A 24,063-nucleotide genomic window follows, 5' to 3' on the forward strand; every position below is an offset into this window, starting at 1 on the left:
CCTCACCCCTCCCCCTCCCCCCAGCAAAGTCGCGGCTTAACCAAACCCCCCCCAAAACAAACGTCGCTTTATTGACCAAAAAGCCGCCCCCCCCCGCCCCAAAAAACCCCAACAGAGCTTCGGGGACCCTCACCCCACCCCCCAAGGGACAGGCACTTGTCAACCCCTACCCGGGGGGGGGAGGGGGGGTATGGTAGGGCCTCCCAAAACAATGCCTGTGGGGAAACCGAGGCACGGTGCTGAGGGGGGGGGGGCCCCTGCGGGGGGGCAGGGGAACCCCCCCTTTGGGGGGTCCTGGGTCCCTCAGCAGGATCAGGGGTTCCTCAGGAGGGGCTGAGTGTCCCTTGGTGGGGTCCCGGGTCCCTTGGTGGGGTCAGGGGTCCCTCGGGGGGGAGGGGGGCAGGTGTTCTCCGGGGGAGGTCCCAGGTCCCTTGGTGGGGCTGAGGGTCCCTCAACAGAGTTGGGGGTCCCTTGGGGGGATCCCAGGTCCCTCGGCAGGGTCAGGAGTTCCTCAGCAGGGCTGGGGGTCCCTCAGAGGGATTGAGTGTGCTTTGGGGGGTCTGGGGTCCCTTGGGGGGTCCTGGGTCTGTCAGCGGGGTCAAGGGTCTGTCAGCACAGTTAGGGTTCCCTTGGGGGAGATGGGAGACCCTCCACAGTGTCAGAGGTCCTTTGGGGGGGTCCCACGTCCTTCAGCAGGGTTAAGGGTCCCCTGGGGGGGTTGGGGGGCCCTTTGGGGGTCCTGGGTCCCTCGGTAGGGTTGGGGGTCCGTCAGGGGGGTCCTAGGTCCCTTAGTGGGATCAGGGGTCACTTGGTGGGGTCGGGGATCAATCGGGGGGGTGGAGGGTCCCTCAGGGGTCCCTCTCCCTCTTGACACGGACATCCCCGGCCAAAATGGCGGCAATCTCACCCTGCATGAAGGCCCAGGGGAGGCCAGATCCAGCCAGGGGACATCGGCCCCCGCTGGGACAGTGCACCTCCCCACCAGCACCCCGTGCCCGGATGGCACGACGGGCACAGGGGAAACAGAACCGATGCGCTGGCACCGAGGGGCACTGCACGAAATGTGTGTCCTCCAACCGTTGCTGGCACAAACCGCAAGACAATGTCGGCGACGTCAAATCCTCCGCTGGGCGACGAACGCCAGGTGGTTCATCGGGTGAAGTTTCACCCAGCGGGTGCTGCCGGTGCAGTGGTGGTTCATCTGGTTCTGGTGAAGCTTTGCGACGTCGACGTGGCAGTGGCATCGGCGGAGGCAGCGGATACTGCTGTGGCAAGGCTTCAGGTGCCGGTGGGTGGCGGAAGAAGCGGACAGCTTCGGTGAAAAGTTCACCCAGCAGACGCCAATCTCCGCTGCCCTGCCGCTTCTCATATTCCAGGTACTTGTAGCCGGAGGAAATGGCTTTGCCGGGTGCCCGGAGGCAATCCTGGAACATCTGCTTTGCCAGGCCCAGCACACCGGCATAGACGCTGCCAGAACCACAGGGGTATTCAGCGAAGAGCTTCAACTCGAACTCGAAGCCAGGCCGGGGCGCGGCATCAAAGGCGAAGACTCGTCCCACCAATGCGTGGTCCTTACGGAAGCGGACGTTGAAGGGAGCGCAGCCAGTGAGGGCGGCCAAGCGTTCCCGCACCGCCGGCGGCTTTCCCGGCCAGTCCTCAGCGCGACTGCGCATGGCTTCACTCAACTCTGCCAAACACTCGACATTGCGTGGGCGGCATGGCACTGGCACCGATGGCCCGTGGCACTCGGCCATCGTTTCTTCGGGGTGATTTAGCCCCTCGGCCAGGCACAGTATTGGCATGGAGTCGCGGTGCCGGCTTTCGGCATGGCTGTGCCGGAGGCGACGGGCGGCTTCCAACAACGGTTCGATACGGTCGGCGCCTTCAAAGTTGACGCAGCCGCGGCAAACGGCCTCACTGAAGTCCCACACCACGGCCCAGGGCATTTTGGGTAGGTCGCACAGGTAACACCACTGCCGCCGCCACGACATGGCAGGGCCGCCGGGACCCTTTCCTCGGTGCAGCCCCCTCCCGTAGGGCTCTCTCTCAGCGGGTGCTCCTCAGGGGGGACCCCTGGGTGGGGCCCTCTGTGCAGAGACCCCTCAGAGGGGCCCCTCGCAGGGTCCCCCCTCAGCTCAGCCCCCCCAGAAGGTCCGCTCAAAGTCCCTCCCCCAGCCAAGACCCCTCAGAGTCCCTTTAGAGGGTCCCACCTCAGCTCAGGCCCCCCAGAACATCCTCTCAAAGTCCGTCCCCCCCCAGCAAAGACCCCTCACAGGGTCTCCCCCGAATGTCCCCTCAGAGTCGTCGTGTCCCCCCCTCACAGGCTCCCCACTTAGCACAACCCCCTCACAGGGTCCCTCCAGAAGGTCGCCTCAGAGGCCCCCCCCCTCCCCGAGACCCCTGACAGCCCCCACAGAGCGGTGTATCACATTCCCCCCCCCTCCCCCGTTACATACCGGACGCGCGCGCCTTAAAGGGGCCACCGGAGCGCGGCGGGACGGCGGGAGGAACCGGGGGGGGGGGGGGAGGTGGCAGCGCCCACTGCGCCTGCGCGGGGCGGCGAGCGGCTAGTGCGCCTGCGCAAGGGGCGGGAAGCGAACGTGCGCCGGCGCACGGGGGGAGGGGGAGGGCACGCATGCGCGCGGGGCTGACAGCGAGGGGCGGGGAGGGCGTGGCCGCTAGACCGTGTAGGGGGCGTGGCCACCAGCCGTGGGCGTGGCCGCCGGCCGCGTGTATCAGGGGCAGAGCCCACGTGAGCGGCAGCGCCCGCGCGAAGGATCCTGAATCGCCTCCGGCCCCGCCCCTTTGACACAGACCCCGCCCACCAGACACCACCCTGGGCGAAGCCCCGCCCCCCTCCCGCAGCCCAGTGAAGCGGAGGGCTCCCCCTCCTTAGGCCACGTCCCCCCCCCCGCGCTGTCGGGCGGGGGCGGTCCCATCCCTCTCTGGCTCCGCCTCTTCTCCGTCCTCGCCCCGCCCCACCGCTGCCGGTGCCCCATGGACGACCCCTCCCCCCGTCTTCCGTAAGCGGGACCCCCCAGGAGGCCTCCAGTACCAAGGGCTCCCAGACCGGCGGTGAAGACCCCCAGGACCCTCCCACCATCCCCACGACTCCGGGGCCGGTCCCGGGGATGGCGGGGGGAGCGTATAGGGGCTGGGAGGGCTGGGGGTATAAAGGCTGAGGATGGCCCCACCCTTGTGGGATTGGCCCCGTCCTCGTTGCTGAGGTCGTTGCCGTGGCAACGGAGGTGGTACCCAGGTGATGGAGCCACTGCCATGGCACTGTAGTCAGCACGGGGGGCGGGGCATGGGGTACCCCGCCCCCCGTGGCTCCGCCCCTCACCACTCGCCCCGCCCCGACCCCCCCGCCGCCGCCGCCGCTGTCCGTGGTGCTGAACCAGTGAGGCCGCGTCCCTCCAGTGACCCCCCGTCCCCCTCCCCAGCCCCCCATAGCCCCCAGCCCCATATGGCCCCATGTCCCCTGTCCCCATAGCCCCCAGCCCCAATAGTTCCCATTGCCCTATAGCCCCAGTGCCCCATAGCCCTCATCCCATACCCCCCAAGACTGCTATGGCCCCATAATCCTCATCCCATAGCCCCAGCCCCCTATAGCCCTCAGCCCCCCATGTCCCCCAACCCCCCCTAGTCCCCACCCTCTACTTACCCCCCCCCTCCACCAGGCCAAGCCAATCGTGCCCAACAGCACAGCGAGGCTCATCATCAGCAAAGTGGGGGGACGACAGCAAAGGCTGTCATGGAGAAATTGGGGTTTTAGGTGTAAAAGGAACTAGGCCTTAAGCCTCATTGTTTTAAGACTATTTGTTTTGTTGCATAAGACTATTCATATTATGTCGCGGTAGAGACGGACACGACAAGTAATAGATCATGCAAAATGGCTACTTTATTGTTCTAACACACCTTTTTATCCCCTTTTTCAGAGTATGTGTTAGTATATGATTGGCTTAGTTAGTAACTAACAATTCATGATTGGTGAGTTTGTCAGGACGGTTCTTCTTATCACTACCTTGTTTTCGTACTGGTCTTCTCGGATCTTTCCAGACTTCTCAAGGATATACTACAAGCTGCTCAAGGTCGCGCTGTTCTCAAACTGTCAGGAATTCCGTAGACTTGTTGCATCCCCCAACAATATTAGACATATAACTAATGATTAGAAATTGGCTTAGAGAAGATTAATAGAATGCAGGTGCATATAAAACAATATCTGAGTTGCTTAATTGTTTATAAGGCTCTCACTTCATGGCTGGCTTAGAATCTAGTCAAGCTGAATCGACAGAGAAAGGATCATACGTCTTAGACCTAAGACATGAGAGTAAGTGATCAACTTTAGAAGAAGATAAATTAATAACATAACCTGAGTAGTTTTCCTGGAGACTCATAGATACCTTTGAAGTGTAAGAAGATAGGTGATGATGGTGACCGGAGACTTTCTGCCCATGACCACCAATCCCAGAAGAACTAAGACATGAGAATGGAGAATGGATGAGATAAGATGACGGATGATATCAATATGAGAACAGAGAATCGACTGGAAAATTACAGAGACTTTGGATTAGGCAGTGGGTGGCAGAAGAGTATAAAAGATTTGAAAACTTTTGGAGGCTTGCCATTCACTTCAGTGGTGGCCCAACTCTGAGTTGTGAATAAAGCAAACCTAGAGAAACCCACATTCGTAAATTCTTTAACATTGGGTGCAGCTCAGCCAGAAGCCAGAGGGTCTCAAGCTCCAGGATTGGGTGGTGATGGTCCACAGCAAATCCACCCAGCTCCATGTCACCATCCACGTCATCATCTGCAAGATCCAGGAGGATCCACAGAACAACAGTTGTCTCAACGTCAGCTATGCCAACATCACCAGGCCAGTGGCAAACTCCAATCCCACCGGTTAGCCCTACTCCAGCTCCACAGACACCTTGCACTCAACCGCTGCCATCTTGGGTGCTCCTGGGACTTTGGGTGCCTTCACCAGCGCTCCTGGTTTTAGCAGCAGCAGGTAAAAACTGTTTTGGCCATGTCTGGCCATCAGCACCACCTTGAACACCTTGGCCAGTTATGGCTACAACCCAGCGGTGGGGCTGGGCTTGGGTTCAGCAGTGGTGGTCACTGGTGTGAATCTGGCAGCAGCCACCAACCTCTTGGCTTCCTATGCGAACGGTGCAGTTGCCAGCCTGGTGGTGCCCACCTTTGACTTGGGTTTGTTGCCCACCACCCATGGTTACTTGGCCCCGGTGGCCACTGCCACCATTCTCTTAGTGGCCACTGACTTGTTTTTGGCACCTGAGAAGCTGATTGAGGGCACCAAGGAGCTGGTGGAGATCGTGGTGCCAGAGAACCTGGTGGATGCCATCCTGGGCAAGGGGGGGAAGACCTTGGTGGAGTACCAGGAGCTGACAGGCACCCGGATCCAGATCTCCAAGAAGGGTGACTCCATCCCCAGCACACTCAACCACAAAATCACAATCAAAGGTCCCCCTGCTGCCACCCAAGCCGCCCAGCATCTCATCAGCCAACATGTCACCTACAAGCAGGGTGTGAGGACCACCAACCTGCCCAAAGTGGGCTAGGACTGGTCACCCAGTGGCTGGGGTGTCCCATGACCATGGTGGCGTCTCTGAAGGTCCCTTGGGTGGCCCACAGCTGTGGTTTTGGCATCCTTGGGTGTGCCATGGGCATTGTGGCATCTCTGAAAGTCTCTTGGGTGGCCAACAGCCATGGTTTTGGCAACCAAGTTGTCACCCCAGGAATGGTGGCATCGCTCCAGCACCCTTGGGTGGCACCACAGTGTCACCCCAGTGGTGGCATCACCCAGGTATCTGATGGACCATGGTGGGGGGGGGGTGACACACCCTTGGGGGGCAGGGCAGCACCCTATGACATGGAGGGGGGACACCAGACGAGTGTTGGGGGTATTGGGGACCCCCCGCCCCGCCCCTCCCCTTCTTTCTGTACGTATTTGCCTAATGTGGGGGTTCTCCCCCCCCCATTAATAAAACTGATTCGAGGTTCAGTTGCCCCACCCTTGTCTGTGCCCCGCCCCCACCGTCGCGTCCTCCCCCCCCCGACCCCTCCTCATCCCCCAGCCCCAGGGGTCCTCTCTCTTCCATGTCCCCCCACCCCGCCCCCTGTCCCCCCCCTTCCGTGCTCGCCGCGGGCGTGAATGGAACTGGGCGTCGCAGCTATCAATGGCGAAGGGGCGGGGCGACGCCGCGATCAATGACAGGGGGCGGGGCCTCCCTGGCGCCTGCGTCAAACTCGCCACTCCTTCCCAGCAGGGGGCGTCACAGGCACAGGTAGCTCCTCCCCTTCCCGGGGGAAATGACTGATAGCCACAGCAACCAGTGATGAAGCGGAGATGAGAGGCGGGCTCCGTCTGACAGCCAATAGGAGCGGGAGGCTTGAGGGGAGCAAGAGGGTGCGGGAAGCGGCTAACGGCCGCCTGCAGGGAGGCGGGGCGTCAGGTGACAGGCGGCGACAGGAGCCAATGAGACGGCGGAATCAGGCGTCACCGGCCAATGGGGCGGGAGCAGAGCTGCTGCGGGGCGGGGTTGCGGCTGAGGCGACGAAGGACCGCGGCGGGCGGTGAGTGACCGCGACCGGGGCCGGGTTCCTCGGGCTGTCCCCGGGGCCCGCTCCTTCCCTCGGCCCGGTGACCGGCCGGGGGGGGCCCTCCGGCCCCCAGCAACCCCCTCCCCCCCAGGCTCCGGCTTCTCCCGGTATCTGCCGCTAAATAGGCCCCCGGGGCCACCCCCGGCACCCCCAGAACAGCCCCCGCCCCCCCCCCCGGAGCCCCTCAAAACACCCCCGCCAAACCCTGGGCTCCCCCCTCCTTCCCCAAGCAGCCTCCCCCAGCCCTGGGCTCCCCCTGTATCCCTTTGTGCTCCCTCCACCCCTTCAAGGTGCCCCACCCCGCCCCCAAAAGCTCTGCTCCCCAAATGCCCTGGGGTCCCCTCCAGTTACCTCCCCTCCTGCACCCCTCATCAGCATCCCCCCAAAATCTGCCCTTCCCCCCCTGCCCAGCAATTCCGCTCCCCCCCATGCACCCACCACCCTAGAATCCCCCCCCCCCCCAGTCCCCAAGTCCCTTGAACCTGGATCCCCTTTCCCAGGTGTGCCCCCTCCCATCTCCTGGGGATGCCCCCCTGCCTTCCAAGGGTGCCCCCCACCCTGCAGATTCCCCCCCGCTTCTTTCCAGCACCATGGGAGAGCCACGATATCTTCAGGCCGACTGCGCCTTCCGGCACGGCGGGCACACCGTCCGGCTGACCCTCGCCCGGTCAGCGCTGGAGGTGGAGGTGGAGGCTCACCTCACTGCTGACCAGTGGAGGGGCGAGTTTGATGCTGCCTGTGAGTCTCGGGGGACACACACACAGACTGAGGAGACACCACCCCCCATGAACGCTGACCAACCAAAGCTCTGCTCTTCTTTGCAGTCATCGAGGACCTGACCCACAAAACAGGGAATTTCAAGCAGTTTGGGATTTTCTGCAGCATGTTGGAGTCGGCACTGATGCAGGTGAGATCAGTGCCACTCCCCCCACGCCATCACTGTGGCGTTTTGAGGGGGGGTTCAGCCTCTCCCCCCCAAAACTTTTCCCCTCTGCAGAGCAGTGAGTCCGTCAGTCTTGAGCTGCTCACCTATGCTGACCTGGAAACCCTACGTAGTCGGAAAGTGGGGGCAATCACCCGGCCCCCTGCTTCCGCCGCTTCCCTGCTCAGTGCCAAGCGTTACCTCATCCTCGTCTACTCCGTCGAGTTTGACAGGTGACACGAGGAGGGGGACACACAACACACCAGGTGGGGGGACATGGCAGAGGGGACATCACCGTCACCCCACTGCGTGTCTGGTTCCCTCCCACCCCGCCTAGAATCCACTACCCGCTGCCGCTGCCCTACGCAGGGAGGCCAGATCCTGCTGCGCTGCGCAAACTAGTGCGGGAGCTGAGGGATGAGCTGGCGCAGCTCCGAGCTCGGCATGGGGAAGATCGCCGAGACGCCGAGATCCGGCGCCTGCGGGATGAGTGAGTGACGTGGGAAGAGCTCAGGAAACCCCCTGTCTTACAGTCAGAGCGGAGGGACCCCCCCAAAAACACCACCCCGCCACCTCCCACTAGGCTGCAGCGGGCGCTGGAAGAGAAACGGGCAGCGGAAGCAGCACTACGGCGAGAGCCGGACGGTGGGACAGTGACAACGACAGTGCTGCGACGAGCAGCGAGACGTTTGGAGGATGAGTTGTTGCGGGAGAAAGCCCGGCACCAACGTGAACACCGGCAGCTGACTGCCGAGGTGGGTTGCCGCTGGTTGGGGGGCTGCTGATGGCGCTGGGGTGGGGGGTCGCTGGTGGCGTGGTGAATTTTTCCGCCCCCCCCCTCTCCTTGCAGCTGGCGGAGGCAAAGGCGTCAGAGCGGAGGCTGCAGCTCCGTGTGAAGAACCTGACGGCTGAGTTGGCCTCCTGCAAGAGGGGGTGAGGCCAGGGTGGGGTGCCTGGGGGCCCCCCCCATGAGCCTGGGGTGCCCCCCCGTGTGTTGTCACCCCCACCTCATGGCGCTGGTCTCCTCGGCAGCCACCGGTCGCCCGTCAGCACAGCCCCTCGTTCCCAGGAGCGATGTTCCCCATTGTGTGCCTGGCCGCCGCGCTCGACATCTCGAGAGAGTCGCAGTGGTAGCCAGGGCCATCTCCCAGCGCGGTCCCCATCGCCGGCAGGTAAGGGACATTTGAGGACACACGTGGAGTGTTGTGGTGGGGACACACACACATGGGATGGACACAACAGCATTCAGCCCTTCCCTGCCAGGCCCCCGCCCGGCACGCTTCGACCCCACCGCCTTCGTCAGAGCCCGGCAGCGCCGGCAGAAGGAGACTGAGCTGAAAAAGTAAGCGGTGACACCAGGGTTGTCACCGTCCCCTGCCTCCCCCACTACCTAGGGACTTGGGGGGGGGGCTCTCCCTCTGTCCTCCCACCCCTTGCCACTGTCTTCTTTGGGTGCAGCCAGCGGCGCGGAGCGGCTTTTGGCAGCACCAGCCCAGCGAGAAGCCACGGCCGCAGCTCTTCGGGTGAGTGGAGAACACGAGGGCTGGGTAGGGGGCACCCTGGGGTGGGGGGGCACCCACTGGGTGCTGGGGCTCCTTCCCTAAGCTTGCTCACTCCCCCCATTTCTCCTGGCAGCCGAAAGCTTCCGGAGCCGGCGCTCGGCAGTGAGCTCTGGCAGTGAAGCTGATGAGCGCTCCGAGCCCCTGCCCCCAAGGTAAGCACCGGGGGGGGGCGGGCAGGACGCCTGGGTTCCCCCCCTCCCCAGGGCACCCTGAGCCCCACCCCAGGCACCCCTTAAACCACCCCCCCCACACTTTGGGTAGGGGCAGGAGGGTAAGCCGTACCCGGAGACCCCTGAGTGCTTCGTCCTCCAACGGCCCCGGCATGGTGAGTGGCTGCCCAGACTCCTGGGACCCCCCCTCTCTTTTTGGGGTCCCCCCCTGCACCCCCAAAGCAGGGTGACCGTGGTGGCGGGGGAGACACACATTGGTGCCACCCCTCTGCCTCCCTCCACCCCCAGGTCCCTCGCCCAGCTGCTGGCCACAAACCACCCACAGGCAGTGCTGCTGGCAAGCGCCCCGGTAAAGGTGAGCTGCCCCCTGCCCCTGCATTTTTGGGGTGCTCCCCCTGCCAATTTAGGCGCTTTTTACCCCATTTTCCTATGTCCCCCCCTGCAGAGAACCGCTATGAGGAGCCCTCGGCCGAGCTGGCCGAGATCGACGCCCGGCTGCAGGCACTGCAGGAGTACATGGACAGCTTGGACACCCGCACGTGACCCCCCCAGGAGCCCTGGACCACCCCCTGGGGACCCCCAGAACCCCCCTGGGGAACCTCACCACCCCCCCCCCCCCCCCCCCCCCCCGCGCGTGTCCCCAGGGGGTGACAATGCTGGCATGGGGCAAGTGTCATCATCTGCACCCATCCTCCCCCCAAATAAACCCTTGTGTGGGCCCACAGCGTGTCCTGCTTCTTGAGGCGGGGCTGTCACATGTCCCCGCACCATGTCTTGCTGCTGGGGACAGCAGGGACATCACCGGGGGTGGCAAGGGACAGTGCCAGGGCTTCGGGATACCACACTCCTGTCCCACCACTGAGCTCGAGGGCCACTGTGATGTGACACCAGCACCCATGTCACCGTTACCCTGTCCCCCCCACTGCCACAGCCGAACACCGCAGGGTGTCCCTGTTCCCCCTCTGGTGACACCGCTGTCCCCATGGCACTGGCCAAGCTCACTGTAGCGGTGACACCGCCAGGGCTTTATTCGGTTCCGGATCACACAAAATGGTGGCATGTGGGGACGAGTGGCTGGAACCGAGCCGGGGCCACAGTTCGGTGATGGTGGCAGCCGGCCACGAGGCCACCGGTGATGATGTCTCCAGAGCGCAGAAGTCCTGGGGGGGGCCAGGCGGGCTGTCTCTGTGCCAAAGCCACCATTTGGTGCCACCACGGCTACACCAGTCATGATGGCACCCCAGTGTGGAGGTCTTTGGGGACGGCGTGGGGTGCCGCAGCCACCACGACCGCACCCTTGGGAAGACACTGAGGTGACGATGCTGGTGGCGACCACCCTGCTGCAGAGGACACGGTGCCGGTGATGCCATGAGGAGGTTGGTAATGCCGCATGGATGCTGGTAATGCCATGAAGATGCCGGTGATGCCACGACGATGCCAGTGACGCCATGAGGATTTTGGTGACAGCACAAGGATGCTGTTGACGCCATGAGGATGTTGGTGATGTCAAGAGGACGCTGCTGCTGCTGGCAACTGCCTGCAGACACCAGGCAGATGATGTCAGCCAGCGATGCTGCTGCCGGTACTGACCGCCGTGCCAGATGCTGGTGGCACTGGCGGTTCTGTCAAGCCACCAGTCCCAGTCAGAGCGCCAGCAGCTCCCCGTGGATCTCGGGCAGGAGGCGGCAGGCGGTGACGATATCGACGGTGGCGGCCACGGCACGCAGGTCGCGGCGAGCCAGGCGCAGGCAGTGAGCGGCGGCGGCGGCAGTTGCCTGCGCCCGACCCAGGGCCCCCCCCAGTCCCCCCAGGTGCCGGGCAGCAGTGCCGTAGCTTTGCCGTAAGGTGCTGCCCACTGCCCCCCGCAACCTCCCCGAACCTTCCCACAGCCGCTGCTGCAGCAGCGAGGGGCCCCCCTGGCCGCCCCCCCAAATCGCTGCCGGCTCCTCTGCCGTCACCGGGGGGAGCTTCGGCCTCTGCCCTCCCCGTTCTTCTTCCTCCTTCTCTTCTTCCTCCTCTTCTTCGGTCTCAGAGGCTTCACCTGGCACCTTCAGCCCGGCACCGGGGACACCCCCAGCCACCCCCACCAGCAGTTCCGGCTCCGAGTCACTTTCGGAGGCTTCGCCCGGCACCACCCTGAGGGGGCCGGGGGCGGCCATGGCCTGGGGGAGGACACAGAGGGAGGGAGGCGGGGCGGGGGGGGAGTCAGGGCGGCAGCACCCCCCCCCCCAGCGACCCCAACCTGGGGGGGCAGGGCTCCGGCCTTGGCCCCAGGGTCCTGCAGAGTGTCTACCCCCCCCTCTGTGCTCAGATCCCCCACCCGGCCCCCCAGCCCCACGGGGACCCCCAGATCCTCCTCCTCGGCCCCATAGGGATCCCCGCGCCACCCAAACCGCCCCAGCCCCATGGCGATCCCAGAGCCTCCCCCCCCCCCCCCGCCGCAAGCCGCACGGGGACCCCCAGATCCCCTCTCCGCGGTACAACAGGGACTCCCGGGCCCCTTAAACCGTGTCCCCCCACCCCCGGCCCAGCCCCACGGGACCCCTCCCCCGGGAGATCTCCCACCTCCTTCCCGGCGCCGCCGCAGGTCACATGATGGGCGGCCCGCGCGACCGCCGCATCACGTGCGACGCCCGGCCGTTACCCCAGAAGTGCCCTCACACAACATGGCGAACGGGGCGCTGCTGTGCGGGGAGTCGCGCATGCGCGGGGCAGGGAGCGGGTGGTGCGCACTGTTCCCTAGCGGCGGGAGCCGGGCGGGGAGCGCTGCGGCGCTTGGGGGGCACGGACGCGGACACGGACACGGACACGGACACGGACACGGACACGGACACGACACTCCTGGGTGCCCCCTGTCCCCAACCCCCATGTCACCCCCCCCAGGGAGGCCCCGATGTCCCCACCCTGCCCCAGGGACACGGGGACACGGGGAGAGCAGGTGACTGGTTTAACGGGGGTCCTGCAGGGATATGGGGGGGGACAGCGGGGGCCGGGGACACACACTCACAGGCCTGGGGTGGCCCCTGCCCGGAGAGACCCCTGGCTTTGTCCCCAGCCCTGTGCCCAGAGCCGCCATGTCCTTGTCCCCTGCCCTGTGCCCAAAGCCACCATGTTTTTGTCCCCATTGATACAGAGAACGAACTGCTAATTACTTAATGATTGTCTCTCTGTAACTTTACATACCAAAGACTGGTGTTTGTCAAGGATTAAGCCTGGCAGAAGGCTGGTACTTGGGAGTGATGAGCAAGACGGAGGAACCATGAACAATCACAAAAGTTAATTAAATGTTTGATAAATTTACGATCTTGTCGAGAAGGCACAAGTAGAGGCCTTGCTTGAATAGATAGGGCTGGCAAAGATACGAACTCCTGCCTTTGTTCTCGTGACCATATGATTCTTGTAACACTGCTTACCAAGGACTGGTGTTTGCCAGGGATTAAGTTTGTCAGGGACCGGTACTCGTCAAGGACGGATGGGTTAACCAAGGAAGTGATAACGAGAACTGAAATATAGGTCTAAGATAAGGTGTATGAGAAGCAACCATAAAACTGTTATAATTGCCTAGTAAGAAGAGAGCATGCGTAGATGACTAAAGTTCGTCTAAAAGTCAGAAGAGGAAGAGGAAGATAAAACCCCTGAAGAAGTAAACGACTACCAGAGACAAATCTGAGCCTGCGCAATGATAACATATACATTTTAGAATTGCTGACACAAGCCTTTTTAATTACTCCGCCTCACTTATGCATATGTATGTTTTGTATTGAGTAACCCTATGAATATGTATATTTACATTGTATAAATTTCTGGTAAATTGTGGAACTGTATGCACGATAGGTGGAGCGATCCCCCGTGCATCCAGCGCTGCTAATAAAGAATAGCTACTTAATAGTTAATCAAACTATTGAGTTAATTTCTTTGAATCACCATTCCCATCGTTGTCCCCCACCCCATCACTGTCTCCCTCCCTGTTCTTGTCCCCATCCCATCATTGTCCCCGTTCCCATCCCTGTACCCAAAGCCACCACGTCCTTTTCCCCATCCCATCCTTGTCCTCATCCCTGCCCTTATCCCTGTGCCCAGAGCCACCATGTTCTTGTCCCCACCTCTGTCTTTGTCCCCATCCCTGCCCTTGTCCCCCACCCTGCCCTTGTCCCCATCCCTGTCCCCATCCCTGCCCTTTCCCTGTGTCCAGAGCTGCCATGTCCTTGTCCCCTCTCCTGACCTTGTCCCTCTCCCCATCCTTGTCCCCATCCCTGTGCCCAGAGCCACCATGTCCTCATCCCCACCATGTCCTCGTTCCCGTCCCCATCCCCATCCTTGTCCCCATCCCACCCTCATCCCTGTCCCTGAGCCTGGTGCCCGATGGCAGGTGTCCCCAGGATGGGGGGGTGGCTCAGCACGTGACGCAGGCGAGGGTGACGTCCCCGGCCACCTCCAGCTGGTCGATGGTGGCTGGTGGCAGCCGGTGGCTGTAGTCGCAGACGTGGCGCCCGTTCACCCAGAGGGCGAAGGCCTGGCTCAGTGGCCGGATCTCCAGCTGGGTGACATGGGGGATGTCACCATGGGGGACAGGGACCCCCAGCCCCCTGGGGGCACCCACCCCCAGGGACACCCACCCGGCAGGAGCTGGGTTGGGACTGGGACTGGGACCAGTATCAGGACCAGAAGCAGGACTGGTCCCAGGATCAGCACTGGGAGCAGGACCAGGACTGGGAGCAGGATCAGGACTGGGACCAGTACTGGGATGGGGACTGGGACCAGGACCAGGACCATGTCCTGGGCCAGGACAGGGACTGGGACTAGGACTAGGATCAGGACCAGAACTGGGACCAGGACAGGGGCTAAGGCCAGGACTAGGACTGGGACAAAGACCAAGACGAAGTCCAGGAGCAGAACCAGGACTGGGACCAGGACTGGGACCAGGACAAAGACCAACACTATGTCCAGGACCATGTCCAAGACCAGGACCGGGACGGGGACTGGGACCATGAGCACGTCCAGGTCCAGAACCAAGACTAGGACCGGGACCAGGACTGGGATGACACCCAGGACCAGGACCAGGACTGGGACCACAGCCGGTGTCAGGCCTAGAGCCAGGCACAGGTGGTGGCTCACCTGGAAGGGCTGTCCACGCTGGAAGGGCATGGGTCCGGTGGTCTGCCGCTCCTCGGGCCCCCAGGACCCGTGCTGGCGGGTGTTGCGCACCAGCACGCCCTCGCGCAGGCGGGGGTTGACGTGCAGCACCAGGTCCCCGGAGGCGCTGCTCCACAGGTTGGCGTGGAACCTGCGTCCGGGGGCACCCGTCCGGCACCCACCACCCACCACTGGACCCCTCCAGCATCCAGCACTCAGCCATGGACCCATCCGGCACCCAGCCCTGAAACCCCCCAGCACCCAGCCCTGGGCCCCCCCCGCAACATCCAGCACCCAGCCCTGGAATCCCATGGACCCCAAATCCTGCAACATCCTTACCTTCTGGAACACCCTGAACCCCCATCGCAGCCCCCTAAACCCCCCCCAGTCCCCTGACCTCTTGCAGCCCCCTGCCCCGCCACAGCAGCCTCCTGACCCCCCCCCCCATCAGCAGCCTGACCCCCCCCATCAGCACCCTGACCCCCCACAGCCCCCTGCTCCCCAGCAGCCCCCTGCGCCCCCCCCCCCCCCAGCCTCCTGACCTGTTGGCATTGGCGAGGACGGTGCCCACGATAGTGATGGGCTGGATCAGGCCCGAGGGTCCCTTGCTCAGCACCATGTGGAAGGGGACCACCTGCGCGGACACTCGTCAGTCCTTGGGGACCCCCCACCCACCGTCACCCACCATCACCCCACTTTCACCCTGCGCTCACCGGGTTGCTGATGATCACCGGAGTGTTGGACTGTGGGGAGAGGAGAGTGGGTGCTGGGGGGGGGAGTGAGGGTGGCCCCCGGGTCACCCCTGGCACCCATGGGTGCTCCCAGCTGAGCCCTGCTGGGTGCTGAGCACTGCGGGCTTGGTGGGAGAGTCAGGGTGCTCGCATGGCCCTGTGCACCCCCCCATGGGTGCTCGCAAACACCCATGCGCCCACCCATGGATGCTTGCAAGTGCCTGTGCACACATGCACCCCCCCGTGGGTGCTCACAGTCGCCTGCGTACCCATGCACCCCACCGTGGGTGCTCACAAGTGCCTGTACACCCACCCGTGGGTGCTCACACACCCCTGTGCACCCATCCATGGGTGCTCACAGGCACCCATGCACGCACCCATGGGTGCTCACACACACCCATGCACCCAAATACCCACCTCCCCATAGACCCTCGTGTGCCCCCCCCTTGTCACCCCACATGGGCTGACCCCAGGGTGCCCCAGCATCCTGACCCCCCCCTCCCGGCCCTCCCACACTCACGGGTGTCACCGGAGCGGGCAGCGCCGGCGCCCCGGCACCTGCAGCCGCGTTCTGGGGGAGCAGAGGGACACAGAGTTGGGGACGGGGCCACCGCGGCACGGGGACATCACCCACCACTGACCCCCATCCCTGCATGTCTGCTCACCCCCCGGGTGTCCCCAATCCCCCCTGGATGTCCCCAATCTCCCAGAGTCCCCAAGTCCCCCAGAGGTCCCTGACCCCACGGATGTCCCCAAGCTCTGAGTGTCCCCCACCCCCCCAGACACCCCGAAGGAGGTCCCTGTGTGTCCCCCTCCCAGATGCCCCCACCCCTCCAGGGTCCCCAGCCTCCCCGAGACGTCCCTCTTGACATGGATATCTCTGACCGTCCATGGATGTCCCCAACCCCATGGATGTCCCCAACTTCCTGGGGTCCCCGATGCCCCCAGATGTCCCCAACTCCCTAGATGTCCCCAACCCCCTTAGATCTGTCCCCCTCCCGGATGTCCCCCACCTCCTGGAATCCCCGATCCCCCCAGATGTCCCCAACCCCTGGATGTCTCTGACCTCTGGATGTCCCCAAACTCCTGGGGTCCCTGATGCCCCCAGATGCCCCAAACCCCCTGGATGCCCCCAAGCCCTGGATGTCCCCACTCGGTGTGGGGGGGGGGGTCTGGGGGTACTCACGGAGCCGGTGAAGGTGATGCAGGTGAGGGTGACATCACCGGTGACCTCGAGGGCCTGGACGCTAGTGAGGGGCAGGCGGTGCAGGAACTCCAGGGCGTGCTGTCCGTTCATTGCCACCTGCGGGGACAGAGGGACAGAGGGGACATCGGGGTGATGGGGTGGCAAGGGGATGCACCCAGGAGCAGGGCTGTGCCCACCACGGGTGTCTGGGGGTCTGAGCACCCATAGCTGAGGGTCGAGCACCCATAGCTGGGGGTCAAGCAGCCATAGCTGGGCGTTTGGAGGTCTGAGCACCCATAGGTGGGGGGGGTCTGAGCACCCATAGCTGGGGATCTGGAGGTCTGAGCACCCATAGCAGGAGATATGGGGGTCTGAGCACCCATAGGTGGGGGTCTGAGCACCCATAGCTGAGGGTTGAGCACTCATAGCTGGGGGTCAAGCACCCATAGCTGGGCATTTGGAGGTCTGAGCACCCATCGCTGGGGGTCAAGCAGCCATAGCTGGGGGTCTGGAGGTCTGAGCACCCATAAGTGGGGGGGGGTCTGAGCACCCACGGCCGGGGGTCCCACCTGGTAACCGTGCTCCTGGGTGCTGATGATGAGCTCGAGGACCCCCCCGGGGGAGAGGCGGGGGACGGCACAGCATTCGTCGGACACCCACAGCCGCCCCTGCTGTGCGGTGCAGACCAGCATCGGCCGCCCCAAGAAACTGCATTTCAGCTGGAGGGCGATGTCATCCCCCGCGCACCGCAGGGCCACTGTGAACCTGCCACACCAGCACCTGTGGGTGGGGGCACCCAGCGCTCCCGCCACCCTTGGGGGGGGGGGCACCCCAATAAACGACCCCATGAGTTGGGGGCCCCCCCACGGGTTGGGAGGCACCTTCTTGCATACCCACCAGCTTGGGGACCCCCCCAGTTTAGGGGGCACCCTCCCAGTTTAGGGGACACAGCCCTCCCCAGTTTAGTGGTCACCCTCCCAGTTTAGGACTCACCCTCCCAGTTTGGGGGTACCCCCCCACCCCCCCATCCCACCCCCGGTTTGGGTCCCAGCCCCCCGGTTTGGGGGCACCCTCCCCCTTCCATGCTCCCTTGCACCCAACCTTTGCCCTTCCCCATGGCACCCAGCCAGCCTTGGGGTAGTGGCTGCTGGGGTGGGGCACTGGGCAATACTGGGGGGGTACTGGGAGTTACTGGGGGGGGGTACCCACCTCTTTGCCTGGGGCTGGACTCGCCCCTGGATTATCACCATCCTTCCCCTGCTCAGCCCCCCGAAAATGTACCCCAGGAAGGGGATGCTCTGGATGGGGACAGGGACGGGGGGGACACATGTTGAACCCCGGTGGGGACAACACAACACTGAGGCCAGATGTCACTGCTGGGCCCCCCCATGGCCCCCCAGCCCCATACAGCACCCTGTTCTATATACCCCCCCCCCCCCTTAGTCCCATATAGACCCTTCAGGCTCATACGGTCACCCCCACACCCATAGGGTCTCCACTGGCCCCATAGAATACCCGGGGCCCCATAGGGTCGCCCCAGCCCTATAGGATCCCCCCTGGCCCCATAGCCTCCCCCAAATGGTCTTCCCTGGTCCCATAGGATCCTCCCAACCCCATAGTGTGCCCCCATAGGGTCTCCCCCAGCCCCATAGGATCCTCCTGACGCCATAGGGTCCCCCCATAGGGTTTCCCCTGGCCCCATAGGGTCTCCCCTGATCCCATAGGATTCCCCCAACCCCATAGGGTCCCCCCATATGGTCCCCTCCCTGGCACCCTCCTGTCCCCATAGAATACCCTTAGGGTCCCCCCAACCCCATAGGATCCCCCTTGGTCCCACATAGGATCCTCTGGCACCATAGGGTCTCCCTGGCCCCCCATATAGCTCCTCTGGACCCATATACCGCCTTCCCCCCTGCCCCACCTTGGCCCTATAGAACCCATAGGGCCCCGCTCACCGGGTTGATGATGGGAGGCTGGGGGTCCATGGTGGCTGCTGGTCTGGGGGTCCTTGGTTGGGGGGGGTCCCTGGGTGCTGGTGATTGCTGGTGATCCCACGGGCGGGCGCAGTCCGTCCCTTGTGAGCTCTGCCCTCTCCCACTCTCACTTTCAGTTCTCCATGGTGGCACGTGCGTAGAGGGTGGCCCCGTTACCCTTGTCCCCACAGGGACCCACCCGCCACCTGTGTCCCCATGTCCCCACTGGGACCCACCAGACACCCCAACTCTGTGTCCCCATGTCCCCATGGGCACCCACCTGCCAGCCGTGTCCTCATGTCCTCTCCTTGACCCCGCATCTCTGTCTCCCATGTCCGTGTCCCCTGTGTCCCCTCCTTGTCCCCTTGTCCTTGCAACCCTCTCATCCCCCCCCATCTTCCATACCCCCATGTCCCCTGGATGGGCGGGGGTGTGTGGGCAGATCTGGTTTTGGTGTGGAAAATCCCACTTTTGGTGGCGGGGTGGGTGGCCGGCCAGCGTCACCCATTCTGGTGGGCGGCCAGTGTCACCAGTGCTGGTGGCCGGCAGATGCCATATGTGCCCGGGCCAGCAGGTTCCTCTAGCAGGAGCCACCAGCCACAGGAAGTGGCGATGTCACGGCAATGTCACGGCGACGGCAGGGCGATGTCACGGCGATGATGATGTGGCCATGCCATGGGCAGCAGCTGTCCCCTCAGTTCTGTCTGCGGCCGCTGGCTCCTGACCCTGCCTGATGGGGTGTCCCCATGTCCCTGCACTCCCATGTCCCTTTCACCCCCCATGTCGCCCTGTCCCCTGCCATCCAAATGTCCCCCCCATCCCCTGCATCTCCCCTATATCCCCCATGTCCTCCCGTCCCCGGCATCCCAAATGTCCCTCCATGTCCCTGCATCCCCGCATATCCCCTGCATCCCTGATGTCCCCCCATGTTCCCTGTGTCCCCCTGTCCCCTGCATCCCTGATGTCCCCCATGTCCCCGCACATCCCTGATGTGCCCCATCCCCTGCAACCCCCATGTCCCCCCATCCCTGCATCCCAATATCCCCTCTGCCCCCCTCATCCCCTTCCCTGGCCATCTCCTTCCCCCCCTCCAGTCTCCAGCAGGATCGTCCCATCCCAACCCACACCCCAATCCCTCCATGGGGCTGGATCCAACCGGGCGTTGCTGGGCCCTGACTCAGGAGAAGCTCCCGCCGGCACAGCCGGAATTTCTGCCTGATCCACACCTAATTATTTCCTCCCCGACCGAGCAGTGGCAGGGCCGGATCCTGATCCCCTCTCTGTATAAATCCGGTGGTGAGCCGGTGCCAGGGACCGATGTGGCCGGAGGCAGACGGGGATGGAGCCAGAGGCGTTGTCTGGGGTAGGACGGGGATGAGGACGGGGCAGGATGAGGCCCCAGGGTGTGGGGGGGTGGCCATAGGGTGGCTTGTGGGGGGTGCTGGGGGGTGGAGAGGGTGTGGGGGCCCAGCCAGTGATCCTAGCCCAGCCACCAGTGTCCCCAGTATAGGCTGTCCCATGGTCACCAGTATCACCAGTACAGGGTGGGCTGGGGTCACTGGTGTCCCCTGTATAGGCTGGGCTATGGTGACCAGTGTCCCCAGTACAGAGTGGAATATGGTGGCCAGCGTCCCCAGTATAGGCTGAGCTAAGATCACCAGTATCCCCAGTATAGACTGGGCTATAGTGACCAGTGTCCCCTGTATAGGCTGTCCCTCTGTCCCCAGTACAGCTTCAGCTATGGTCACTGGTGTCCCTAGTATGGGCTGTCCCAGTGTCTTCCGTATAGGCTGTCCCATGGTCACCAGTATCCCCAGTAAAGGCTGTCCCATGGTGACCAGTGTCCCCAGTCCTGGCTGACCCTGTGCTCCTCGTACAGACTCTTCCAGAGTCCCCAGTTCAGGCTGCCCTAGTGCTCCCAGTCCAGGCTTCCCCATGACCACCAGTGCTGCCAGTCTAGCCTGCCCCATGGGCCCCAGTGCTCCCAGTCCAGGCTGGCTCCTGCTCCCCAGTGTCCCCAGCACCAGCTGCAGCCTGGCCCCCAGCATCCAGCAGGACAGTGTGCCCTGGTTAGTCCCCATCATCCCACTCCAGTCTGTCCCAGTCTGTCCCAGTCTGTGCTCACACCCCTCCCAGACACCCCCCCCCCCCATCACCCAGGTCACCCCCCATTGTCCCCACAGAGGCACCCGGGGAGGGGCCGTGGGGTCCCCGAGGCCCTTGGAGACAAGGATGGGGGCATCCCCAAAACCACCCCAAGACCATGAGGTGGCTCTGATCCCACGTCCCTGTGTCCCCACATCCGCGGGGTGTCCCCACGTCCGCAGGGTGTTCCCATGTCCCTGGGGTGTGCAGCAGCGGGTGTCACTTGTCCCTCCATCCGGCAGGGTGCCTGCTCACTGGCGTGTGGGGGGGCCCCGGTGGGACCCCCGGGGTGTCACGAGGAGCGGCTGGCCTGCCTGGGGCCTGGGGGGGACACCTGCACCTGCCGTGACGGCGCCTTCGTGGAGGTGGAGCCCGTGGAGCACCAAGGTATGGGGGTACAGGAGGCACCTGTGGGGATGGGGACAGCTGGGGGGGACCAGGCCCTCCTGTCCTGCCTGACAATCCCATCCCATCCCGTCCCGTCCCATCCTGTCCTGTCCCATCCCATCCCCATCCCGTCCCATCCTGAATCAATCCCTTCCCACCCCATTCCAAACTCATTCCATCCCATCCCATCTCCATCTTGTCCTGTCCCACCCCAAATCAATCCCATTCCCATCCCATCCCGTCCGCATCCCATCCTACCCCATCCCCATCCTGTCCTGCCCCATCCCATCCCATCCCCATCCCATGCCAAATCAATCCCATCCTGTCCCACCCCATCCCAAACCCATCCCATCCCATCCCACCCCATCCCATTCCATGCCACCCAATCCAACCCCATCGCATCCCACCCCACCCCACCCCACCCCATCTTATCCCATCCCACCCCATCCCCATCCTGTCCTGCCCCATCCTGTCCCATCCCATCCCATGCCAAGTCAATCCCATCTCATCCCACTCCATTCCATGCCACCCAATCCAACCCCATCCCATCCCAGGATCCTAGCACCCATCAGCGTCACATCCCCTGGCATTGATTATCCCCACCCTTAATTACAACCTCTGCCAATAGGGCTCCCCTCCCTCCCCGATTTAGGGTCTCTGTTACTGCAGCACCCATGTCCCCATGGGGGGCGGGGTGGGTTGGGCTCCCTGGTGCCTGCAGACATTGGGGGGGAGGGAGGGGGGACACAAGGTCACCCCAACTGTCCCTTTCCCGGTCCCCAGAGGCGCTGACGGAGGATGACATCTACTGCCGCTGCCTCTCCAAGACGCTGTGCCACACGGCCACCCCTGTCACTGTGGGCTTCTACGCCCCCTGTGGCCACCGCCTCGACTCCCTGCTGCACAAGGTCACCGGTGGGTGTGGGGACACGGGGACACCATGGGTCACCCCCCCCCCCCCATCCCCCTGGACCCTCCCAGACACCCCCAGCCGCGTGCTGGGTGTCCCCATGGTACCAGCATTCTGCCTGTTTGCACCCTGGATTTGGGGTCCCTATTGCTTGTCCCACCACCCCATTTTCTTCTATGGATTTGGGGTCCCCCATTGCACCAGCACTCCCTTACCCCATCCCATCCCAGGGATTCCTCACCCATCCCACCCCATCCCATCCATTTCTCCCCTGGATTTGAAGTCCCTCTTGCACGAGCACCCATCCCACATCTCCTTACATTTGGGGTCCCCATTGCACCAGCACCCATCCCACCCATCCCATTTCTCCCCCACCATTGGGTTCCCCCATTTGCTCCCCCCCAAAAAATCTGGGGGCACCTTCACCCCCTGGTCCCTCACCCCCATCCCTGTCCCCCCCTCCTCAGGCTTCATGCGGGAGGAGATGGCACAGCGGGAAGAGGCCGAGCTGCACCGGAGCCACCAGAAGCCACGTAGCCCCGAGGGTTGGGGGTTGCTCCTGGTCCTCTGGTATTTGGCCTTCTACAAGCCCGTCATCACCGAGGGCCACCTGAGGAGGAAGAACATCGAGTTCATCTTCATCCGCTTCAGCGCCTGGCAGTACGCCGGCTGCGACAAACTCTGGGCCGGTTTGGTCACCACCCTCTGCGACAGCATCCGCCACCATTTTGGAGCTCTGCCCCTCAGCGTCTACCATGTCATGGGCACCCGACCCCGCTTCGCCTCTGGCTTCAGCCAAAAGGAGTGGGTCCTCAAGAAGGGCACCTGCCTCAAGCTTTGGGGGATGCTCTTTGTCCTGGCTGCTGGCCTCAGCATCCTCCTGGTAGCCCTCTTGGTACCTGGCATCAAGGACCACCACGCCTTGAAGGTGGTGGGCAGTGCCGTCACCTCGCTCTCAGGTTCCAGTTTGGTTTTGGGAGCTTTGTCTGTCCTGAAGAACCTGCTGGTTAGCGAGAAGCAGAAGATTGAGCGGTTGACCAACAGTGAGAGGTTCACCAGTCAGCTGGGCTTCATGAGCAAGGTGCGCAATGAAGTGGAGGTGCTGGTTGACTTCTTGGCCTTCATGGAGATCTTTGAACGCCGACGGCTCCGTGTGGTGCTGGAGATCACCAGCCTAGACATCTGCTACCCAGAGAAGGTGGCTGGCGTCCTCAACGCCATGAACACCTTGCTCTCCGATGCCAACACACCCTTCATCTTCATCTTGGCCGTGGACCCCAGCGTCATTGTCCCCTGCCTGGAGCAGACCAGCTGCATGAAGGGTCTTGCCGACAACGGTTACCTCTACCTCAGCCGGACAGTGACATTGCCCTTCTCCATCCCGGAGATGGGTGCCCGCTCCCGCCTGCAATGCTTGGAAGCTGCTGTCCAAACGCGGGAGGACCTCATGTACCGCATCATCACCAGCAATGTGGAACGCCGCCGAGCCAAGTGCCAGGGCGTCCCAGTGGTTCCCAGCCAGCGGGAAGCAGATGCCGAAGCTGTCCGCTGCATCCACGAGGCTTTCCGCTGCCTCCATGACAGCGCTGATGCTCTCGCCCGTTACCTCCCCACCAACGGCGCCCATGTCCGCCGCATTGTCAACACCATCCCCATCACCCTACGGCTCCTCCTGCACCGTGCTGGCACCCCCAACACCCCCTCACCCCGCGCTGCCGCTGCTTGGGTAGTGTTGGCCGACCAGTGGCCGTGCCGACTGAGCTGGGCGCTGCAGTGCCTGGAAGATGCTTGGCAGAGCCAGCCGGTGCCGGATTTTGGCATGCGATCCTTGTGGAGCATCTTCCAGGAGAACGTGGGGGAACTGAGCGCCCTAAGGCAGCAGTTGCACAATGTCCTCAGCCTGGATGAGGACCCTGAGCTTTTCCAGACCTTCCTCGCCTGCGACTTCCCTTTCACCGCCCGTGATGCCCGTGCCTTTCTCGGCGTCACCGTCAACTTGGACCACTCCATCCGGCACAAGATGGGGCTCCTACGCGGCCTCGACCGCTTGCAGAAAGCCGCCGCCGCCCCGGTGTCTCGCGGCGTCCAGTGTCCCCACCCTGAGTGACGGGTGACACCAGCATCACGTCTCCGGGTGATGCCTCTGGCTGTGGGGTCCCCAAAATAGGCTTGGACAACAGTGACACCAGGGCGTCCCCGCTGTCAGTGGCCTGAGGATGCCCGTGACTCGTTGTCCTCCCTGGCATATTTTGGGACCTGTTTGGGGATGAGAATGGGGACAATTCCTGTCCCACCCCCCCTACTCCAAGAAAAGACACTT

At 63.4% G+C, this 24,063-nt stretch overlaps 6 protein-coding genes across 7 annotated transcripts; 3 read left to right on the top strand and 3 right to left on the bottom strand.

Annotated features, from left to right (window-relative positions):
• Positions 1 to 95: 95 nt before the first annotated feature.
• Positions 96 to 2,557, bottom strand: IRF2BP1 (interferon regulatory factor 2 binding protein 1). Its single transcript, XM_049795426.1, has 2 exons — positions 2,457 to 2,557; positions 96 to 2,087 (listed from the first exon to the last, which is right to left on the bottom strand). Exon 2 carries the CDS (start codon positions 1,989 to 1,991, stop codon positions 849 to 851), a length of 1,143 nt encoding a protein of 380 aa, XP_049651383.1. The 5' UTR covers positions 1,992 to 2,087; positions 2,457 to 2,557; the 3' UTR covers positions 96 to 848.
• A 750-nt stretch (positions 2,558 to 3,307) lies between these two features.
• On the top strand, positions 3,308 to 5,647 carry LOC126035740 (RNA-binding protein Nova-1-like). The gene is made up of 3 exons (XM_049794609.1): positions 3,308 to 3,400; positions 4,716 to 4,876; positions 5,045 to 5,647. Exons 1-3 carry the CDS (start codon positions 3,308 to 3,310, stop codon positions 5,580 to 5,582), a joined length of 792 nt encoding a protein of 263 aa, XP_049650566.1. The 3' UTR covers positions 5,583 to 5,647.
• An 890-nt stretch (positions 5,648 to 6,537) lies between these two features.
• Positions 6,538 to 9,880, top strand: CCDC61 (coiled-coil domain containing 61). 2 transcript variants are annotated; one of them, XM_049795114.1, is made up of 14 exons: positions 6,538 to 6,597; positions 7,211 to 7,362; positions 7,449 to 7,531; positions 7,622 to 7,779; positions 7,884 to 8,036; positions 8,130 to 8,301; positions 8,397 to 8,479; positions 8,579 to 8,718; positions 8,810 to 8,888; positions 9,005 to 9,069; positions 9,182 to 9,260; positions 9,370 to 9,433; positions 9,567 to 9,633; positions 9,724 to 9,880. In XM_049795114.1, exons 2-14 carry the CDS (start codon positions 7,215 to 7,217, stop codon positions 9,819 to 9,821), a joined length of 1,389 nt encoding a protein of 462 aa, XP_049651071.1. In that variant the 5' UTR covers positions 6,538 to 6,597; positions 7,211 to 7,214; the 3' UTR covers positions 9,822 to 9,880. The 2 variants fall into 2 exon arrangements, with proteins under 2 accessions (XP_049651071.1, XP_049651072.1); XM_049795115.1 differs by having other exon boundaries at positions 6,571 to 6,597; positions 7,189 to 7,362.
• Positions 9,881 to 10,276: 396 nt separating this feature from the next.
• On the bottom strand, positions 10,277 to 11,937 carry BLOC1S3 (biogenesis of lysosomal organelles complex 1 subunit 3). Its single transcript, XM_049795140.1, has 2 exons — positions 11,844 to 11,937; positions 10,277 to 11,440 (listed from the first exon to the last, which is right to left on the bottom strand). Exon 2 carries the CDS (start codon positions 11,435 to 11,437, stop codon positions 10,922 to 10,924), a length of 516 nt encoding a protein of 171 aa, XP_049651097.1. The 5' UTR covers positions 11,438 to 11,440; positions 11,844 to 11,937; the 3' UTR covers positions 10,277 to 10,921.
• Positions 11,938 to 13,636: 1,699 nt separating this feature from the next.
• LOC126035743 (galectin-4-like) lies at positions 13,637 to 18,391 on the bottom strand. The gene is made up of 9 exons (XM_049794617.1): positions 18,284 to 18,391; positions 17,538 to 17,626; positions 16,898 to 17,093; positions 16,329 to 16,445; positions 15,663 to 15,713; positions 15,125 to 15,154; positions 14,954 to 15,045; positions 14,394 to 14,562; positions 13,637 to 13,815 (listed from the first exon to the last, which is right to left on the bottom strand). The coding sequence occupies exons 1-9, from the start codon at positions 18,311 to 18,313 to the stop codon at positions 13,672 to 13,674; spliced, it is 918 nt and encodes a 305-aa protein (XP_049650574.1). The 5' UTR covers positions 18,314 to 18,391; the 3' UTR covers positions 13,637 to 13,671.
• Positions 18,392 to 19,640: 1,249 nt separating this feature from the next.
• Positions 19,641 to 23,850, top strand: NKPD1 (NTPase KAP family P-loop domain containing 1). The gene is made up of 4 exons (XM_049794618.1): positions 19,641 to 19,664; positions 20,689 to 20,833; positions 21,617 to 21,748; positions 22,211 to 23,850. The coding sequence occupies exons 1-4, from the start codon at positions 19,641 to 19,643 to the stop codon at positions 23,848 to 23,850; spliced, it is 1,941 nt and encodes a 646-aa protein (XP_049650575.1).
• Positions 23,851 to 24,063: the final 213 nt, after the last annotated feature.

The sequence above is a fragment of the Accipiter gentilis genome, chromosome Z (genome assembly GCF_929443795.1).
Source record: "Accipiter gentilis chromosome Z, bAccGen1.1, whole genome shotgun sequence".
NCBI lineage: Eukaryota > Metazoa > Chordata > Aves > Accipitriformes > Accipitridae > Astur > Astur gentilis.

Excerpts from the sequence above, each read along its gene's own strand:
- CCDC61 (XM_049795114.1), top strand. The coding sequence starts at position 7,215 with ATGGGAGAGCCACGATATCTTCAGGCCGACTGCGCCTTCCGGCACGGC. Across the intron at positions 7,780-7,883 it reads TACTCCGTCGAGTTTGACAG|AATCCACTACCCGCTGCCGC; the intron begins GTGACACGAGGA and ends CACCCCGCCTAG. Across the intron at positions 9,434-9,566 it reads CCTCCAACGGCCCCGGCATG|GTCCCTCGCCCAGCTGCTGG; the intron begins GTGAGTGGCTGC and ends CTCCACCCCCAG.
- IRF2BP1 (XM_049795426.1), bottom strand. The coding sequence starts at position 1,991 with ATGTCGTGGCGGCGGCAGTGGTGTTACCTGTGCGACCTACCCAAAATG.
- LOC126035740 (XM_049794609.1), top strand. The coding sequence starts at position 3,308 with ATGGGGTACCCCGCCCCCCGTGGCTCCGCCCCTCACCACTCGCCCCGC. Across the intron at positions 3,401-4,715 it reads CTGTCCGTGGTGCTGAACCA|CTCAGCCAGAAGCCAGAGGG; the intron begins GTGAGGCCGCGT and ends CATTGGGTGCAG. Across the intron at positions 4,877-5,044 it reads AGCTATGCCAACATCACCAG|CACCACCTTGAACACCTTGG; the intron begins GCCAGTGGCAAA and ends TCTGGCCATCAG.
- BLOC1S3 (XM_049795140.1), bottom strand. The coding sequence starts at position 11,437 with ATGGCCGCCCCCGGCCCCCTCAGGGTGGTGCCGGGCGAAGCCTCCGAA.
- NKPD1 (XM_049794618.1), top strand. The coding sequence starts at position 19,641 with ATGGAGCCAGAGGCGTTGTCTGGG. Across the intron at positions 20,834-21,616 it reads GGAGCCCGTGGAGCACCAAG|AGGCGCTGACGGAGGATGAC; the intron begins GTATGGGGGTAC and ends CCCGGTCCCCAG. Across the intron at positions 21,749-22,210 it reads CCTGCTGCACAAGGTCACCG|GCTTCATGCGGGAGGAGATG; the intron begins GTGGGTGTGGGG and ends CCCCCTCCTCAG.
- LOC126035743 (XM_049794617.1), bottom strand. The coding sequence starts at position 18,313 with ATGGACCCCCAGCCTCCCATCATCAACCCG. Across the intron at positions 17,627-18,283 it reads AGCCTCCCATCATCAACCCG|AGCATCCCCTTCCTGGGGTA; the intron begins GTGAGCGGGGCC and ends GTCCCCATCCAG. Across the intron at positions 15,046-15,124 it reads CGGTGATCATCAGCAACCCG|GTGGTCCCCTTCCACATGGT; the intron begins GTGAGCGCAGGG and ends GTGTCCGCGCAG.